Raw genomic sequence first — 20,269 nt, 5'->3', positions numbered from 1 at the left:
TCCACAGTACTCGACTTGATCGCTAGTTCATCTGCAGGTGCAACATGGACTTATAAGTCCCCGTAAACAAACAGGTAGGGACTCGGGACTTATAAGTCCCTGTAAACAAACAGGTAGGGACTTATGACTTATAAATTGGGACTTAAAAAAGTCCTAGGACTTATGAAACAAACAGGGCCTTAACCAAATCGTTCTAGTTTCACCCCTGCGTCATTCGGTTTATATTGGCACTTTGGCAGCAGCAGTAGCAAGTAAAAGCAACATGAACGAAATTAGTGCAATTAATCGCGGCACAGTTTGATTCCACAACCACGACGAGGCATGCATGCATGCATTGCACGCACAAGTTTCTAGTCGAGCGCGCCGCGGTGGACGGGGGCTGCCGGCGGGAGGCGGCCTCCGGCATCGACGCCGCCGCCGTCGTCACCCCTGGGCTTGACGACGTCGACGAGGAAGTCGAAGAGGTCGGTGTCCCTGACGGCGGCGGCGACGTCCTCGGCGTGCACGGTCCGGCGGCGGCCCTCGAGCGTGGCGGCCCAGGCGGCCTGCGTCAGCTCGGCGACGAATAGCTCGCAGGCCCTGGAGAACACCACGGGCGCCTCGCCCGAGATCATCCTGGCCCCGGCGCCGTCGCCGCCGCTGCCGTCCCCCGCCGACCGCTTCATGATCTTCTTGATCCGCGCCAGCGGCAGCGCGTGCGGCCCCGTCCTCGCCGTCGCCCCGCTTCTCGACACCCCCGAGTACGGCCTCGCGATCCTCATCCTCTCGATTCGCCGCCGTCCTAATCTTCTCGCCGGTCGCCGCCGTGCAAGGAGAGCTAGCTCTAGCTAGTAATAAGCTCTAACGAACGGAAGAACGAACGGTGCAACCTCCAATCGACCGCGGCCATGGACGGGATCTTTATACGCGCATGCCGTTTGACCTCGCTAACAAGGAAGGAAGGGAGCGCGCGCGTGGTCGTGGCGGCTGCTGTCCATGGCCGGCCCGCAACCGGAGGTGGCCGGGGCCGGCAGCTTCGACAGCGACCGGTCGATCGATCGGCGCGTAGATAAATGTATGTATGAATATGATGCGGTAGTTGGGATCGCGATGGTGTACGAACGCGAGAGTAGAGAAATGAGGTGTAGCTCTCGTTGGGCGTACGTTGTGGCGTGCATCGGTCCTTGTGCGTGCCTTGCGTTGCGTGAGCGCACCTGTCGCTCGGACAACGAGAGTCCCCGTATCCATGGTCAAGGAGGCGATCCAACCGAGGAGCATCGGCATTTCGAATGCGTCCTTGTCGTGGTACGTAAGCGCCGGCCGGTGTAAAGCGGAGTTTAAGCTGGTAGTGCTATTATACTCTGGTATTGTGGTGTTTTGTACTACGGCATATTCCGTTTTTTGGCAGCACAAGGTATACAAAACAAATACATTATATATGTGCAACATTGACAAAATATGGGCAAACAAACACGGTACCATGTGGGTTGCTTTCAAAAAAAACACGGTACCATGTGGGGAGGAACAATAGATCGAACAGGAAGGCGTCCACGGGGCGCATTCTTTTCCTCTCGGGCAGGTGACTAGAAACCCTAGCCGCCGCCGGGAGAGCCCCTTCGCCTGGTCCCTCCAGCGGCTCCCGTCCGCCGGCAACCTCGGTCATCGGTGGTGAGTGGGATCGTTGGATCTACGTGTGTGGATCGTATAGTTTTGGGTTAGGCCCTAGTAGCTTTGCTTTTTCGGCTGTTCATTGTCTTCACTTCGGAGGCGGCGATGGTGGCGCTGAATAAATAAGGTTCAGATCTGTTTCTAACGAGGCAATCGGTCCTAGGGTTGTGGATGAATTTAAAAATCAGCATGTTCAAGCAATGATGGTGTGGCGGCGACGTCATTCTCGTGGTGGACCCGTGTCTTCGGACTCCGTCGTTGCGATGGTGCTTGCTCCAACGCCGTTGTGGAGCTTAGGAGGTAGTCCATGGATGGAGTGGATTGTGGTGTGCATCGACGACATTTGAAAGACGAAATGTGTGATGGGTTCATGGTTGATGGATGGCAGGTATGGTTTCCTCCTTCGGCATCTTAGTCGTGGTGGGGTGCAAGATCTGGAGATTGACGGCGTGTCTGGGTGTTTCCCCCGTCTGATTCGCTCAATGGCAATGGCTTCACTTTTGGTGAGCCACCTTGAAGATCCGCAAAACTGCATATCAGCGATGGAGACGCGTCGAGTTCGTGTGAGGAGGTGATCCGTCATTTTTTCCCCTTTGGTGGCTACTATGGTAGTGCCGGAGGCAAGTGATGGGTGTTGATGTGAAGCTTAGCGGTGTTTTGCTATTGTTTCAGGTGTGTTATGTCGGTCTTTACGTGACTTGTATTTTATTTTTTATGATATGAATGAGGCGCATATTATCACGAAAAAAAAAACATGTTACCATGTGCCAGTTGGCGCCATGGGCAGATTTACTCTCTGATTTGGATGTAAAGTGTACACACACTATTTTGAAAAACATCGTAAATACCTCCTCCGTTCCATAATATTGTGGGATGAAGGGAGTACCATGTACAGTTTATATGTATAGACCAATATACATCAATTAAATGAGGAGATTTAAGTAAAGGTAGGAATTTTAGGGGACTCTCTACACCAATTATCATGTGTTTCTTATGCCATTGTCGACATAGAAGGCAGCGGTGGGGCCCTTCTCCAGCTGCTTGCCGCTAGTACGGCGACTACGACCCATGGACCAGGGACCACCTGGACGGTGGTCCTTTTGATGAGGCTTCCCCGTCCGGTGGCGCGACGGTGCTGCCGGGCTGCCGGAGATCGGCTTGGGCAGCCGACGGACCATCAGCGGGTTCGGGCCGTGGCAGCGATGCCCCCGGCGGCTGACAACGTCATTTTGTGAGCTGCCTACTGCCTCGTCTAGGCGCGCTCCAATATTGCCAGACTTGGTCATGCTGGCTAGCTAGCCGGTCATCGGTTTTGTGGGCGGAGCGGGAGGTGGGGATCCAGATCGGGATAATTCCCTGGTCGGTTCCGGGCGGCCACGATGATGGCAACGTCCGTGGGTGCCGATATTCTTCTTGAAGACGTCGTTCGGGTCCACCTTACCTCTTCCAACCTCACTGCTTTTCGGGTGAAAACCCTAACTACGATGGGCGGCGATGGAGCTAAAGGTATCATGTCCTTCCTGAAGGCGTCGCTTCGAGAGCTTTGTGCTGGTGGGCTTTATTCGGGTTTGTTGGCAGGTGCAACTCATGACCCTCTTCCTTCAGGGGCATTTGTTTCGGGGGTAACCCTAAATCTAGGTCTTTTGAATCAGACGATGATGTCATTTGGGGAAAAACTTCAGAAACCGAAGGTAAAGTTTAGGCTTCTGGGATTTCGCGCTTTCAATCAAGTTTTACTGGCTCGACAAGCTTGGAGGCTTCTTGTGAGACCGTACAGTCTGTGTGCACAAGTTTTGAAATCCAAATATTACCCCCAATGGTCGTCTTGAGGATACTGTTTTTTAGTGGCAGTAATTCATCATCATGGCAAGCTATCTCATATGGTTTGGATCTGTTGAAAAAAGGATTAGTTTGGAGGGCGGGTAATGGACAAAGTATCTGCATCTGGAGAGATTCCTGGATCCAGAAACCGTTTTCATATAAGCCTGTATCGCCAAAGCGCAGGTGCAGGTTGAGGTTCGTCTCGGAGCTCATAGACCCCACTTTGGTGATTGGAAGTTGGACGTACTGCACCAGTACTTCATGCACATGGATATGACTGAAATTCTGAAGCTTCGTCCGTCTGTTCGTTTGGAGGATTGGCTCGCCTGGACGCCTGAAAAAAGGGGTTCTTTCTCTGTTAAGAGTAGTTACGAAATGACTATGGAGGAATGCTGGAGTTTGACAACTAACTTGTACTCTCTCCGTTCCTAAATATAAATCTTTTTAAAGATTTTATTAAAGACTACATACGAAGCAAAATGAATGAATCTACACTCTAAAGTATGTCTAGATACATTCTTATGTAATTCATTAATGAAACCTCTAAAAGGACTTATATTTATAAACGGAGGGAGTAGTTTGGCTCCTAACGGAAATAGGCTGCGTGTCACCCACTTTTAAAACATTTGTCTGGAGGTTGTGCAATGATTCTCTACCTACTTGGCGGAACAAGCACAAGAGGAACCTAGAACTAACAGATCAACGCCCCGTATGTTGAGTAGAAGAGGAGGATAGTTTTCACCCTTTGGTCAGATGTTCGTTTTCAGTTATGTTGTGGCGTAGTTTAACGGACGTTTGGAACTTGCCTAAGTTGGAAACATTCAGAAATACCGGGAGGGATTGGTTACTGGTTGCTGAATAGAATTCTAGTGGTGTTTTGGCGCCGTTGGTGTATCCGTAATGAGGCTGTCCACAGCAAGCAACAACCTCATGTTGATGTCTCCAAAAGGTTTCTTCTTAGTTATATGGATATGCTACAACGATCAAGTACCACCCAGACCAAGACTACATCAAAGGGAAGTTTTCTATTGATAGCCATATCATTCCTTCATCTCCGTCTGGCATTTCTTCTGCTCGCACACATGCATGGATCCCACCAGATTTGGGCTGGTATAAGCTCAATGCCCATGGTTCCTCTTCACCCGAAGGTAATGGGGATATCTCAACCCTTGTCCCGTTGTCCGGATGCTTTGGAGGCTGAGGTTGCTGCAGTGCGTGAAGGTGCTTCACTTCAATGGTGTAGCTCTCCTTTTATAATCAAGGTGGATTGCTTAGAGCTTGTCAACATGGTTCGGCAAAAGGATCAAGACATGTCAGGCTACATGACACCGATTGAGGAAATTAAGGAGCTTATGAAATCTCGTCAGACTTGTATTACTCATATTTCGCGTAACCAGAACACTAGTAGTCATTTCTTAGCTAACTACGCTAGACATAGCGGTTATTGTCGTGGGTATAAGTCTGACAGTAGATGTGTAGGGTACGAATGAGATGGGCAGAGTCCTAGCTACGGCCAGGTTGTATGAGTTCAGGCCCCTCTGCGATGGAGATAACAGCCCTACGTCTCAGTGCTCTCGGAGCTTGTTACCGAGTGTAATATGGAATACAATGTTTTTCTAACCCTTCTACCAGCAGGGGAGGGCGGCTTATATAGAGTGCGCTGCCCTCCACAACGGTTCTGGTATAAGGGCGGAATAGTGGGGATTGAATGCATACGTTACAGGTAACGTATGCTCTAACTGCTAATAAATGCACCCGGAAACGTATGACCGTTTTCCTCCAGGGAGGTTACGATGTACCGAGTGTATCCAGTTGGTTAGCTTGGTATTCTCCGAATGCTAGTATCCGACTGGATGATATAGGGCCTGTTCCCGACTGGATGATGGGGATTCCTTAATTTAGTCGGGGTAGACTTAGGGTCTTGTCCTTTGCATGGGGTAGTCCTTGGGTAGGACCTGTATGGCAGGCCTATGACCCTACCCTAGGACTACGACCCCATCATTAGTCCCCGAATGGATTGGGGTTGAAACGACGAAGCGGTGCTTGAAGTTCGGATCCGACTGGATTAGACTCGGCTTGGGTGTTGCTTGCCTCTATCCATTTTACCTTTTCTGACCAACGATCCGAGTGGAAGTGCTTGTGAAACCGACTGTCGGGAACCGAGTGCTTCCGCGGCATCTTTTGACGCGACCGGTCAACTGACAGCGGCGGATTTTCCGGGATCTCAAATTTCGGGTTCCGCGCGCTCAGCGGGGACGACGTCAGCGCACTCGAGTAGCGCCTGACGCCTCGACTCTCGCGCCTTCAAGTCCTCCACTGATATCGCCGCGGCCGGTCGGGCGGATAAGGTTTCGGGCCACCCGCCAGCGACCCAGTCGGAACTCTATTTAAATCTGGGCGGCGAGGTTTCTTCGCTACGCTCGCCGAATCTTTCGCTCTCGCCTGCTCCGTCTTCCTCGCCACCTCGAGCGCTCCAACACTTCCCCCTTCTCCTTCCTCTCGAGAGTTCGCCGTCGCCTCCATGACCAAGGGTCAAACCAGCAAGATGGAGGCGAGGAAGAAGAAGGGCAAGGCGGCGGCGCCTGCTCAGCGGCGGCAACGGCCGCTGCCGGCGGGGTGGATCCAAGGAGACTTCCTCCCCTCCACAATGACGGAGGGGGATCTGCTGCAGCTGGTGGAGCACGGAGTGCTCGTGCACAAGTCCTGGAGACTGTCGGCGGAGGACGAGGTCGAGCCAGCGCCCCGAGAGGGGGAGCGCGTCTTGCTCCTCAGCCATGTCCACCGAGGTTTTTCTTTGCCCCCGCATCCTTTCTTCAAGGGCATCTTGAATCACTTTGGTGCCCAACTTCACCATTTCCCTCCGAATGCCATCGCGCACCTTTCTGCCTTCATAGTCTTATGTGAGTGTTTTATCGGCTGCCCTCCCCATTGGGGTTTGTTCAAACACATCTTCTCCGCCCGATCCCAAACTATCAAACGACTTAGCCAGTCGGATGATAAGACGCACCTCCTCCAGCTCTGTGGGGGTTTAGGGTTCCAGAAGAAGAGTCGGAGTAGCTATCCTGCTCTCCAGTTAAGTGAGTCGGTTAGGAACTGGCAGTCGACGTGGTTCTACTGCCAGGATATCGCCTGTCCGAATGCATCGACTGGTCTGCCTCCTTTTAGTCTAGACCGGCCCGCCCCGCCTAAGCAGCTCGCGCTCTCGAAGGCGGAGAAGAACGACGTTCAGCCTTTGGTTGAGGCGCTCGTGGACGTCGTCAGGAGGGGGGTCACCGGTATAGACCTGCTGGAAGTCTTCCTTGGTCGGTGGATCCAGCCTCTGCAGGCTCGCGACCATGCCATGTGGCATTACACGGGGCCCGAGGATTCCACTCGGACCAATGTTGTGGGCGTGACTGAGGAGAGGGTGACCTCGTGGGTGCTCCAGATCACGGCCCCCTGTGAGAATCCCAAAGGATCACGGCGAGTGAAGCCCTTCTGCGCGGATAATCCCCCGCCGAATCAGGTGAGAGACTCTTGTCGAGTGCTCCTAACTGTCTTACTCTTGTCGTTTGCTTGAATCTCTGTGTGATGTTTGATGTCGCCGACTGAATTTTATGCAGGAGTGGACCAACTGGTTTTCCCCCGTCTCGAACGGGAATTCGGCCGAAGAGGAGGAGGGCAGCCAGGAGGGCAGCGTGGAGAGTGCTGAATATGTCTCCGACAGTGGGGAGTCGGAGGAAGAGTCCAGCTAGGAGGAGGAAGAAGACGAGGAGCAGGACTCGCCACCTCCACAACTGGAGCATCGGACCAAGCACCGACATGAGCCCGCTGCCCCCTCAGCTCCTCCCGCGTCTTCGAGTGCTCCGCCTACTTCTCCAGTGGTCCCGAGTGTTCGAAACGCTAAGAGGGCCAGGGATGCCGCCGCTGAGCCTGCAGGCCAATCTTCTAAGGCGCCCAAGCCGAGTGGGCCTAAACCTCGGAAGGCTCTGCCGCGAATGAGGGTCGCTGTCCCCGTCACCTCCACGTAAGTGTACTCAGCTTTCAGTTTTTTCTGATATCCGAGTGAACTTCTGTTTACTGGCCGACTGGATCTCACTCGACAGGGTCGCTACTTCTGCCACCTCCCCGGCGCGTCAGGAAGATGACTCCATGGATACGGACAACGTCGTCTCGTCTCAGCCAGGTGCGTTGTAGGAACGAAGATGACTCCATGGATACGGACAACGTCGTCTCGTCTCAGCCAGGTGCGTTGTAGGAACGTCGAGTGTTTTATACCATCACTTCTTTCTTTTTCTGAGACCTCGTGTCATTCGGCTTGTCAGGGGCGATCTGCGTGGGTGAGGGCGACCAGGGGAGAGCCGACCCAGCTGTGGAGCCTGTTCTTGAGGCTGCTCCTCCCGCTGCCGCTCTCACCGCCGACGTGCTGCCGACAGAGGCGCCGCCGCCGACTGAACCAGTGCTGGTGGAGGAGGAGCCGACTGGGGCGGGCCTTGGGATGCCTCAGGAACCTCCGACGATTCCAGGTTCGTCGCATGCTGAATTCAGCATCCAGCGTCTTCCTGAGGAGCAGGTGAGAGCGACCAAGGGGGCTATGGTGCAGGCGGAGCTGATGACTCGAGAGGCCAAGAAGGCCTATGACTCCATTGCGGCCTTGTACCAGCGGAGCTTGGAGCTGCCCGATGATATTCGAGTAAGTGGTCTAATAAGTATTTACTTTTCCCCTGTAACCCACTGGGTGTTCTTGAATAGTAGCTGTTATTTGCAATGGGTTCACTCTGAGTGAACCCAGTGGGTGTAGTCCCCGAGACTTCTGTCGAGTGCTTGCACCGACAGTTGTCTTTATACATGTTGCTTTGAGTTTGGTTGTGTCTGTAGATAGGAGTACCGAGTGCGAGTAGTTGTTGCAGTCGGATTGCACTTACGGTAAGTGTCCCCGAGAGTAAGTTGTACTCAGGTCGGGTAGTATTGGCCTCGGAGGCGTAGTTGATAACATGCATCTCAATAGGGCAGGCCTGGTTGAGGTGCATGCCAGTGGGGTCATGCTTAGTGAACCCACTGGGTGTAGTCCCCGAGACCGTTGCCGACTGCTTGCGTCGGCAAGGGTCTGAAAAACTTAGACTGTTAACTGTTGAACTTTCTGATTGTCCCTTGTTTGTTGTTTGCAGAAAACTTGTGCAATGGGATCAGCCTATGAGAATCTCAAGGCGGAGAGAAATCAGTTCGCGGGCGAACTTGATGCGGCCATGGTTGCAATGGCTGGCATGAAGGATGCCCTGGCGGAACGGGAGAAATCATTGGAGCAGGCGCGTGAAGTGAACAAGGTGTTGACTGAGGAAGTGGAAAAGATGGGGAAGCAGAGGACTGCGCTGATGAGTCAGATGGATGTGTTGAACAAACGATGTAGAGCACAAGAGAAATATGTCAGCGACTGGGCTCGGCAGATGATGGCGCGTCTGGCTGGTAAGTCCTTATCTTTCCGAGTGGTAGTGTTATGCGCGTAGCACTCGGCTCTTATTGTCTGTTTGTCCTATTGTCGCAGATTTTTGCTTTGACGCCGAAGCTGAAGCGGCTGACGTGGAGCGTTCGATTCTTGAGAACGTTCCACTCGGCGACGATGCCAATCGGGATCTGCTCCGTGCGCACATCCGCGTGGGCAAAGTTGGTCCTTTCATCGGACGACTGAGAGAAGTCGTCGGCCGAATCGACAAGGAGCTTTGGCCAGAAGATGAGTCGCGGCAGGAGATGGAGAACATGATGACCCGACTGGCGGAGATTCCCAACAGAGTGCAGTCGTGGAAGAAATCAGCAGCTCGTTGCGGTGCAGATGTTGCTCTGTCCCTGGTCCGAGTCCATTGCAAGGAGGTGCGTGAGGAAAAACTGAAGACTCTGAAGGTCGCCAACACGAAGAAGCTTCGATTCGAAGACTTCATGGAGACGTTCCTTGAGAGCGCTACCCGCATCGCCGACGGAATCGACTTGGACACTTTTGTGGAGCCCTCCAGTCCTGGTGCCGGCCCAGCTGACGTGTAAGACACTTTATCCTCGGTATGCCGAGTGTTTATCTGTAAGGTACTTTGGCCACTTCTGTTGGCCGTCACACTTTTAAATCGGTGCGGGTAAACTTGATCCGCACCGAGTTAGCTATCTTTGCGAGGATTTTGAAATCCGATTTTTGCCCTTCTGTTGCAATGTTAATTCGAGTTTTTGTTTGGCGTTTTTTGGTGAAGCCAAAGGCAACCAGTCGATGCTGGATCGCTGCTAAGCCCCCGAGTGTAACATGAAGTGCACACTCGGAGAAGGTTAATACTTAGGCGATGCTGGATCGCAGCTAAGCCTCCGAGTGTGACATGAAGTGCACACTCGGAGAAGGTTAATACTTAGGCGATGCTGGATCGCAGCTAAGCCCCCGAGTGTGACGTTAAGTACACACTCGGAGAAGGTTAATGCTTAGGCGATGCTGAATCGCAGCTAAGGCTCCGAGTGTGACGTGTAGTGCACACTCGAAGAAGGTTAATACTTAGGCGACGCTGAATCGCAGCTAAGCCCCCGAGTGTGACGTGTAGTGCACACTCGGAGAAGGTTAATACTTAGGCGATGCTGAATCGCAGCTAAGCCCCCGAGTGTGACGTGTAGTGCACACTCGGAGAAGGTGAATACTTAGGCGATGCTGAATCGCAGCCAAGCCCCCGAGTATGACGTGTAGTGCACACTCGAAGAAGGTTAATACTTAGGCGATGCTGAATCGCAGCTAAGCCCCCGAGTGTGACGTGTAGTGCACACTCGGAGAAGGTTAATACTTAGGCGATGCTGAATCGCAGCTAAGCCCCCCGAGTGTGACGTGTAGTGCACACTCGGAGAAGGTGAATACTTAGGCGATGCTGAATCGCAGCTAAGCCACCGAGTGTGACGTGTAGTGCACACTCGGAGAAGGTTAATACTTAGGCGATGCTGAATCGCAGCTAAGCCCCCCGAGTTTGACGTGTAGTGCACACTCGGAGAAGGTTAATACTTAGGCGATGCTGAATCGCAGCTAAGCCCCCGAGTTTGACGTGTAGTGCACACTCGGAGAAGGTTAATACTTAGGCGATGCTTAATCGCAGCTAAGCCCCCGAGTGTGACGTGTAGTGCACACTCGGAGAAGGTTAATACTTAGGTGATGCTGAATCGCAACTAAGCCCCCGAGTGTGACGTGTAGTGCACACTCGGAGAAGGTTAATACTTAGGCGATGCTGAATCGCAGCTAAGTCCCCGAGTTTGACGTGTAGTGCACACTCGGAGAAGGTTAATACTTAGGCGATGCTGAATCGCAGCTAAGCCTCCGAGTGTGACGTGTAGTGCACACTCGGAGAAGGTTAATACTTAGGCGATGCTGAATCGCAGCTAAGCCCCCGAGTGTGACGTGTAGTGCACACTCGGAGAAGGTTAATACTTAGGCGATGCTGGATCGCAACTAAGTTTTTTTTTTGAGACCGGAGTCTGTGACCGCGGAAGAACTTTGAACCTGCAAAAAACTCAATCTGCTCTATATTATTTCGCCAATACTTGTTCGTTACATCGCTTCAGTCGACGGTCACGTGTAGAAGCGCTTCAGGAGGTCTCCGTTCCATGCGCGCGGCTCGTCTGTCTCCCTCTGAATGTTGTAGAGTCTGTATGCTGCGTTGTTCAGCACCTTGGAGATGATGAAGGGTCCTTCCCAGGCCGGAGCTAACTTGTGGGGTCTTTGCTGATCCACTCGGAGCACCAGGTCGCCTGCTTGGAACGTCCGACTTCTGACGTGGCGTGCATGAAAACGCCGCAGATTTTGTTGATAAATGGTCGAGCGAGTTAACGCCATCTCGTGCTCCTCTTCCAGAAGATCCACTCCGTCTTGCCTTGCTTGTTCTGCTTCGGCTTCGGAGAAGAGTTCGACTCGTGGCGCATTGTGAAGCAAGTCACTCGAAAGGACCGCTTCTGCTCCATAAACGAGGAAGAACGGTGATCGCCCTGTAGATCTGTTCGGGGTTGTTCGAAGTCCCCAAAGCACTGAAGGTAGCTCAGTAACCCAAGCGCCAGCGGCATGTCCTATCTCTCGCAGTAGTCGGGGCTTCAATCCTTGCAAAATAAGCCCGTTTGCCCGCTTTGCTTGTCCGTTGGACTGAGGATGTGCTACGGAAGCAAAATTCACTCGGATGCCCTCGCTTGTGCAGAACCCTTTGAATCTGTCCGAGTCAAAGTTTGTCCCGTTGTCCGTAATTATGCTGTGAGCTACACCGAATCTGAAGATGATGTCCCTGACAAACTTGACGGCTGTCGAAGCGTCGAGCTTCTTGATGGGCTTCGCTTCGATCCACTTCGTGAACTTGTCGACTGCCACCAACAGATGTGTGTATCCACCTTGGCCTGTCTTGAACGGGCCGACAGTATCTAATCCCCACACTGCAAACGGCCACACCAGAGGGATCGTCTTCAACGCGGACGTTGGCTTGTGGGACTTGTTGGAGTAGAACTGGCAGCCCTCACATCGATCAACCATATCCTTAGCCATCTCGTTAGCCTGCAGCCAAAAGAAGCCAGCCCTGAATGCCTTGGCTACGATTGCTCTCGAAGAAGCGTGATGACCGCAGGTCCCCGAATGAATATCCTCCAGAATCAGCTGCCCCTCCTCTGGGGAGATGCATCGTTGAAGAACGCCTGAGATACTCTCCTTGTACAATTGGCCTTCAATGACAGTGAATGACTTCGATCTGCGGACTATCTGCCTGGCTTGGACTTCGTCTTCTGAGAGTTCTTGCCTCAAGATATATGCCACGATCGGCACAGTCCAATCGGGAATGACACCAGAATCTCCATGACCAGATCAACCACCGCAGGTACATCGACTTCAGTCGGGTCTGTTGCACTCTTGGGTTGTACCGACTCCTCTGTGAAAGGATCTTCTTTGACTGAGGGGAGGTGGAGGTGCTCGAGGCAGACGTCACTCGGGACTGGTCTCCGAGTGGATCCGAGTTTTGCTAACTTGTCAGCCGCTTGGTTCTTCAGTCTTGGAACATGGTGGAGCTCCAGACCTTCAAACTTCTTCTCCAGCTTCCTCATTGCATTGCAGTATGCGGTCATGGTGGGGTTCCTGACGTCCCACTCTTTCATCACTTGATTGACCACCAAATCCGAATCGCCGTAGACCATCAAACGACGGACGCTGAGTGAGATAGCCATACGCAATCCGTAGAGGAGAGCCTCATACTCTGCCTCGTTGTTGGAGGAATCAAAATGTATCTGCAACACGTATTTGAGCTTGTCGCCCTTTGGTGATATGATCACAACACCAGCGCCGGAGCCATTCAACATCTTAGACCCATCGAAGAACATTGTCCAATGAGCCAAGTAGATGTGGGTCGGTTGCTGTTGTTCTACCCATTCTGCTATAAAGTCAGCCAGGGCTTGAGACTTAATAGCTTTCTTGGCCTCGAACTTGATGTCACAGTACAACATCTCCATTGCCCACTTCGCCACTCGGCCCGATGCGTCTCGATTATGGAGAATTTCCGACAACGGAGCATCAGAAACAACAGATACCGAGTGGTCTTGGAAATAATGAGCCACCTTCTTCGCAGTCATATAAATCCCATAGATAAGTTTTTGATAATGGGGATACCTCTGCTTGAAAGGAGTCAGGACTTCGTAGACGTAGTACACTGGCCGCTGAACTTTGTATGATTTGCCTTCTTCTTCTCGCTCGACTGTAAGAACAGTACTGATGACTTGATTTGTAGCCGCGATATATAGAAGAAGGGGCTCTTTACTGAGCGGAGCAGTAAGAACCGGCTGGGTGGAAAGCAGGACTTTGAGGTCGTCGAATGCGACTTGGGCTTCGTCTGTCCACTCGAAGGTATCTGACTTCTTCATGAGTCGGTACAGAGGAAGTGCTTTTTCGCCGAGTCGACTGATGAACCTGCTCAAAGCCGCTAGGCAACCTGTGAGCCGTTGAACATCGTGTATTCTGACCGGCCTTTCCATTCGGACGATGGTCCCGATCTTTTCGGGGTTGACGTCGATCCCTCGTTCGGAAACGAAGAAACCGAGTAACTTTCCGCTGGGAACACCGAATGAACATTTGGCTGGGTTGAGCTTGATATCGTACCTACGAAGGTTGGCGAATGTTTCTGCCAAGTCAGTCAGCAGGTCGGAACCTTTGCGTGACTTGACCACGATATCATCCATATATGCCTCCACATTGCGACCGATCTGGTCGAGGAGACATTTTTGGATCATGCGCATAAAGGTAGCTCCTGCATTCTTCAGACTGAAAGGCATAGTGATGTAGCAGAAGCACCCGAATGGGGTGATGAAGGCTGTCTTTAACTCATCGGGACCATACAGACGGATCTGATGATAACCCGAGTAGGCATCGAGAAACGACAGACGCTCGCAACCCGCAGTCGAATTGACAATTCGATCTATGCGGGGGAGCGGAAAATGATCTTTCGGGCAGACCTTATTGAGGTGCTTGAAGTCGATGCACATTCGGAGCGACTTGTCCTTCTTGGGCACCATGACAACATTGGCGAGCCACTCAGAGTGGTGAACCTCGCGAATGAAGTTGGCTGCCAACAGCTTGGCCACCTCTTCCCCGATTGCCTTCCTCTTGTGCGCGACGGACCGGCGCAGACGTTCTCGGACAGGTCGAGCAGTGGAATCCACGTGCAGTCGGTGCTCAGCCAACTCCCTGGGTACACCTGGCATGTCGGAGGGTTTCCATGCGAAGATGTCCCAGTTCTCACGGAGGAATTGGGTGAGCTCGGCTTCCTATTTAGGATCGAGGGTGGTGGAGATGTTCGTCGGGGCGGCAGTGGCGTCCGTCGGGTGGATGCTGACCTTCTTCGTCTCTCCCGCCGACTGAAATGCAGACTCTGAAGCTGGCTTCTTCGAGCGCATCAGGTCGGCGGGGTCGACTGTTTTCTTGTACTCGTCCAGCTCGAGGACGGCCATCTGCTGGTCGGCAATCCTTGATCCCTGCTGCAGACACTCTTCAGCTCGCTGCCGATTGCCTGTGATGGTGATCACGCCTTTCGGGCCCGGCATCTTCAACTTCAGGTACACGTAACATGGACGGGCCATGAAGTGCGCATACGCTGGGCGACCCAGAATTGCGTGATAAGCGTTCTGGAAGTCAACCACTTCGAACGTCAGCCTTTCCTTGCGGAAGTTCTTGTCGGAGCCGAAAACGACGTCCAACGCGATCTGGCCGAGTGATTTGGCCTTCCGTCCAGGGACGACTCCGTGGAACTGCATGCTGCTCTCGTTGAGTCTGGACATCGGGATGCCCATCCCCTTGAGGGTGTCGGCGTACATGATGTTCAAGCCGCCGCCGCCATCCATGAGGACTTTGCGCAGTCGAACTCCTTCTACCACCAGGTCGACGACCAGGGCCTGTCTTCCCGGGGTGGGTACATGTGCCGGATGATCCGACTGGTCAAAGGTGATCGCAGTCTGGGACCATTTGAGGAACTTGGGGTTGGAGGGGGTGGCCATGTTCACCTCTCGGTTCACCAGCTTCAGTCGACTCTTGCTCTCGACGTCAGCAAAGATCATCAGGGTGGCGTGGACCTGGGGAACGGATCCTCCTTATCCTCCTCATCCTGTTCATGGTCCTTCTCACTCGGTTGCCCTTCACTGAATCCCTGGATCAGGAGGCGACACTGTCGAGTGGTATGCTTCGCATATATGGGGTTGCCTTCTTCGTCCATCTTCGTGTGCACCGGATAAGGCTGGTCCAGGATGGGATTGTTGAACGGCTTCTTGGGGGTAAACTGCGCCTTCCCTTTGCCCTTGAACTTGGCATTGGTCATGGCTGCAGCTTCTGCTTGCGGTTTGGGCGGAGCTTTCTGTTTCTGCTTCCGAGTGTTACCTCCGTCAGCATCGCCGACTGTCTTGTGCTTGCCGCTCCGGATGCGGTCCTCTTCTTCGCCGTTTGCATAGCGAGCCGCTATCTCCATCATCTTGCTCATGGAGATGTCGCCCGTTCGACCGAACTTTAGGTACAACTCTCTGTACCGTACGCCTGCCTTGAAGGCGCAGACTGCTTGATGCTCGGTGACGTTCTCCACCGTGTGGTAGAGAGTTGTCCAACGCTGGACGAAGTCGCGCAGGGGCTCATTCGGCTTGTGGACACAGTGCTGGAGCTCCACAAGGCCTGCAGGGCGTTTGCACGTCCCTTCGAAGGTCCTGATGAATACTCGGGCCAGATCTGCCCAACTGTAAATGCTCGAGGGGGCCAACTGGTTTAGCCACGCTCGCGCCGAGCCGTCGAGCATCAGAGGGAGGTGCTTCATAGCGACATGGTCGTCCCCTCCTCCGATCTGGACTGCCACTCGATAGTCATCCAGCCATGTTTCCGGCTTGGACTCTCATGTAAACTTACTGATTCCCGCTGCCAATCGGAAGTTGGGCGGGATGTCAACCGAGCGGATAGCTCGACTAAAACACTCGGGACCGGACACGATGGCCCTGCTTCCACTCGGACGGTCCATATCGTAACCATCACGGTGGGCTCGACCCCTGTCGACTCTTCGCTGGGCGATACGTCCTCTTGCGTCGGGTCTTGGGTCGTGAGTGTCGCCGACTGAACGTCGATCATCATGATGTCGGGACCCATAGGACCCACCCCGCGGAGGGGTGCGTGAGCGGCGGCGATCTTCATGAATCAAGGAGCGGCCGCCTCCCCGGTGGCGCTGATGGGATCCAGGGCTGTGAACCGACCGATGCGTGTTGGCGTGGACGGAACTATTGTAGATCCGGTTGTGCGACTGGGAGACTACCGAATTCTGCTGTTGCGCCGTGTGCAACAGGGCTCGGATTTGCTCGATCCCTCTATCAGCCTCTGAATCAGTCGGCTGGAGGGAATCGGCTATCTTGGCAGCAGCAGCCAAGTTGAGGAGGGGCGTGCGGAACAACTCTACGTTGCTCCGCCGAGCGTGTCGACTGGCAGAACGGCGAGGTGGACGGCGCGCACCGGATGCTTCGCCGACCTCGCGCTCGCCTCGACCAGCTTGGCGGGGATCTTCATGGGTGTTCGCCATGTGAACTTCTGCTGCAGGCCCGCGGCCCGCGTACTCGGAAGGAAACTCAGTCGGAACTGAACCCAACTGCAGGGAACGCGGGGCAACCACATCAGACTCTAGAACTGCCACTTGAGAAGACGCGATCTGACGCGCTCGGGCATGCTGCACCCAACGTAGGAGACGCGGACGGCGGGACCGCTTGTTGCGGCGCATGATGGAGGTGCAGGTCGACAACGGAGCCGATTGTTGGAGAAGAAGAATGCCGCGGGCGCCGGCACGAAAGTGCGTGGCCCCGCGACGGGGAAGCGTCCCGACGTCGAGAGGTGCCTCCCGAAGCCACGCCGAATCGTCGACGGTGAAGGAGAGAGCGCCGTAGAAGATCTGGTGACCCATGGTCGAATCTCCACCGGACGACATGACGAAAGGAAGTAGTCGCAAACTCGCCGGAAGTCGCTTAGACGCCTGCCCCACGGTGGGCGCCAACTGTCGTGGGTATAAGCCTGACAGTAGATGTGTAGGGTACGAATGAGATGGGCAGAGTCCTAGCTACGGCGAGGTTGTATGAGTTCAGGCCCCTCTGCGGTGGAGGTAACAGCCCTACGTCTCAGTGCTCTCGGAGCTTGTTACCGAGTGTAATATGGAATACAATGTTTTTCTAACCCTTCTACCAGCGGGGGAGGGCGGCTTATATAGAGTGCGCTGCCCTCCACAACGGTTCTGGTATAAGGGCGGAATAGTGGGGATTGAATGCATACGTTACAGGTAACGTATGCTCTAACTGCTAATGAATGCACCCGGAAACGTATGACCGTTTCCCTCCAGGAAGGTTACGATGTACCGAGTGTATCCAGTCGGTTAGCTTGGTATACTCCGAATGCTAGTATCCGACTGGGTGATATAGGGCCTGTTCCCGACTGAATGATGGGGATTCCTTAATTCAGTCGGGGTAGACTTAGGGTCTTGTCCTTTGCGTGGGGTAGTCCTTGGGTAGGACCTGTATGGCAGGCCTATGACCCTACCCTAAGACTACGACCCCATCAGTCATACTGCAGTTTAGTTATGATCCGGTCCTGAGGCAGACCGATATCTCATTGGTTGTAATTTTGATGATTGAATAATACAAGTCCCTTTCACAAACACGAAAAGATAGGTTCATGTTCCGCCCCTCTCAACATTAAATTCAAAAGTCGCACCCTTAACTTCGCATACCGGATCAGTTTTATCCCCTCCCCTAAGCAAAGCGGTGTCTGCAATGAGCCGAAGTTACGGAAGGCGTAGCCCTCCTATCCGCCGCCGTCATCTTGCTTCCCCCCCCCCCAGACAAGTTTCAACATTTGAAATGTCGTCTCACACTTTAAATGCCACAAATGACCGTTTCCATGGTCGCTTGGATGCTCAAACGCCTCCCCTTGTGCAATTCGGCCCTTGTATTCTTGTTCTTTCTTTTTAATCGTTGGAACCACATAACAGTCATAGGACGCAGACATCTTTCGATGATTCCCTAAGCCAGTGCCTCGCCTTTTCGCGGTTTCGTTGGGATGCAGCAAGTGTGCGGTTTGTTGATAATTCGGTGAAATGAAATCAGTAGAGCAGTTTGCATTTGGCATAATGTTTACTCTGTGTGCAGCAACTCTCGAACTAATGTTTCGCATGTGTTCCCATTCCCAATAGTAGACCCTGCATAAGTACTAGGAGTATAACAAAACAAAATCTAGGCACTGACGGCAGGGAGAGTGATGCTTATAACTAGTATTCATTTAGACCTATTATCTTCAAGTTCCCGAAGGAAGAAATCTCTACACCACACAAACCGCAACGGCAGGGGATCAATCAATCGCTGCCGTCAGTAAGTTGGAATCGGAACAAAGAACACGAGGCAACAAGAAAATGAGATTTTTCCCGTTAGGATCACACAAATCTGCAACAATGTTGCTGGAACCTACTTACTGTAGAAGATAGTCTGCTTCCTGGTCCTATAATTTGCACATCCGTTTATTTGATCTGAAAAAACTGCCTGGTCAACTAGAACCAACCATCAATCATGTTTTCAGAATGTTCATTCAAATCAGGCTATGTGCACGAGCAGAGCAGGCGTTTGCAGGCAGCGCAGGTGAGTTTCGAGTGAGCCGAGTGCACGATGATAAAAATACTTTGAAACCATACCATACCATAGCAGCGATGACAGCAGGGGGTGGGGGAGGGTTGCGTTGCCGAAAGCAGTTCCGGTGCATTTTATTATCCGCTCACAGAGCGTTCGGCGAAATGCCACAACAAGCCCGAGGATCTGACGAGGCCCGAGAAGGTAGGCGGCGTCAGTCAGTCAGTCGCGGAGCACGGCGGCCGGGTCCCTGGACGGCGCGAGGCCGTCGCCGTCGTCCCCGGGGAGGCCGGGCTGGTCCTCCCAGGAGGCGGAGGCGGAGGCGGAAGCATCGGCAGCGGCGGCGTGGTGGGAGTCCATGGCCTCCTGGGCGCGGTCGAGGTAGGGCTTGAACCCGACGCGGTAGGAGAGGTAGGCGAAGGCGGCGGCGCCCAGCACCACGATGCCCGACCGGATCGCGTTCTGCCGCGCCCGCCCGCCGCCCCTCATCCCCCTGTCTGTCTCTCTTGGGTCTTGGCTATTGGGTGGGTTGACGCGCTTCGCTGGTGTTTGGCTCGGCTCAAGAAGATTTTCTTTCTCTGCGGCCGAAGGAGCAGCCTCTCTTCCCTTGCGTGTCTCCACTCTCCACCAGCTCAAGGGTTGGGTTGGGTTGGCGTTGGCATGCCGAAAACTCTTGGAGGAAAACAAAATTGCGTTGCAAGCAGATACAAATTCCAAAGCAAACATGCAGAGATTTGTTATCCCGTAAAAAAGTAAGTCAAAAAATCGCGAGATTACTCGCCAAAAAAGTAAGTCGTGCCATGTTAGATTATGCAGTACTAGACTAGATGAAAAAGAGTTAGATGCTGTCAGAAAAAAGAGTTAGGAAAATATTAAACGAAAAATTGCTGCTGCCCGGGATCGAACCGGAGACCTTCAGTGTGTAAGACTGACGTGATAACCACTACACCACAGCAGCTTCTGTTCGATATACGAAACTTACCGCTTTTATCATAGAAACAGCGGGGTCTTTTGCCACAATGGCCAGGTGTCCAAAGTTTTACATTTCTGTCAAGTCAAGTCAAGTGGTCCGGAATTGAAGTTGTTGTGCGTAATAAGTTATAACCATTTATTATTTCTCGCGACGTGTGTCAAAATGGCCGTCCCGGCGAACCTCATCTCACGCCGCACCTAAAAATTGTTGGCTCTCTAGAGATGGGAGCACGGAGATTTTTGTTCTTCCGATTCAGCGTCTTTTTAGCTAGAGGCTTCCGTTGTATTTTTAAAAAGTGGGATCTTAATATTTTGGCATGATGATGAGAGGGAAGAGATGTGGCTCAGGCTGCAAGTGAGACAACATGCGGGCCTCCCGCATAACGCCGCATATGTCCACATAATAATGTGGGACCATGTGGGTTTCCATTTAATAACAAATCTCGTTCGCGGCTGCCGCATACCCACTTAAACTATCTCTTGCCCACTCTAGCATGCTACATGCGGGCATCCTCTAAGGAAAGACATCGATTCATGCCCACAACGCCTCCACACACGAAGGTGTTGGATTTCTCAAAACTATAGAAATCAACCGCTTGCAGTAGCATCACATGCGTACATACATGTAATGAAGGAGACGAGGACTGATATCAACATAAATTTGAGAAACGAAAGGGTCATGATCTTATCTTGGGGAGGATGTGGAGATTTC

General features: G+C 52.9%; 2 protein-coding genes and 1 non-coding gene across 3 annotated transcripts; all 3 read right to left on the bottom strand.

The window, feature by feature from the left end:
• Nucleotides 1-350: 350 nt before the first annotated feature.
• LOC123401649 (nuclear transcription factor Y subunit C-3-like) lies at nt 351-849 on the bottom strand. Its single transcript, XM_045095493.1, has one exon. It carries the CDS (start codon nt 759-761, stop codon nt 351-353), a length of 411 nt encoding a protein of 136 aa, XP_044951428.1. The 5' UTR covers nt 762-849.
• Nucleotides 850-18,455: 17,606 nt separating this feature from the next.
• LOC123448645 lies at nt 18,456-19,251 on the bottom strand. The gene has a single exon (XM_045125609.1). The coding sequence runs from the start codon at nt 19,072-19,074 to the stop codon at nt 18,808-18,810; it is 267 nt and encodes an 88-aa protein (XP_044981544.1). The 5' UTR covers nt 19,075-19,251; the 3' UTR covers nt 18,456-18,807.
• Nucleotides 19,252-19,470: 219 nt separating this feature from the next.
• Nucleotides 19,471-19,543, bottom strand: TRNAV-UAC. Its single transcript has one exon. It is a non-coding gene; the product is annotated as a tRNA-Val (tRNA).
• Nucleotides 19,544-20,269: the final 726 nt, after the last annotated feature.

The sequence above is a fragment of the Hordeum vulgare genome, chromosome 1H (genome assembly GCF_904849725.1).
Source record: "Hordeum vulgare subsp. vulgare chromosome 1H, MorexV3_pseudomolecules_assembly, whole genome shotgun sequence".
Lineage (NCBI taxonomy): Eukaryota > Viridiplantae > Streptophyta > Magnoliopsida > Poales > Poaceae > Hordeum > Hordeum vulgare.
This window is presented reverse-complemented; position numbering and strand designations above follow the sequence as displayed.

Bases quoted from the DNA above. Each gene is read 5' to 3' on its own strand.
- LOC123401649 (XM_045095493.1), bottom strand. From the start codon at position 761: ATGAGGATCGCGAGGCCGTACTCGGGGGTGTCGAGAAGCGGGGCGACG.
- LOC123448645 (XM_045125609.1), bottom strand. From the start codon at position 19,074: ATGAGGGGCGGCGGGCGGGCGCGGCAGAACGCGATCCGGTCGGGCATC.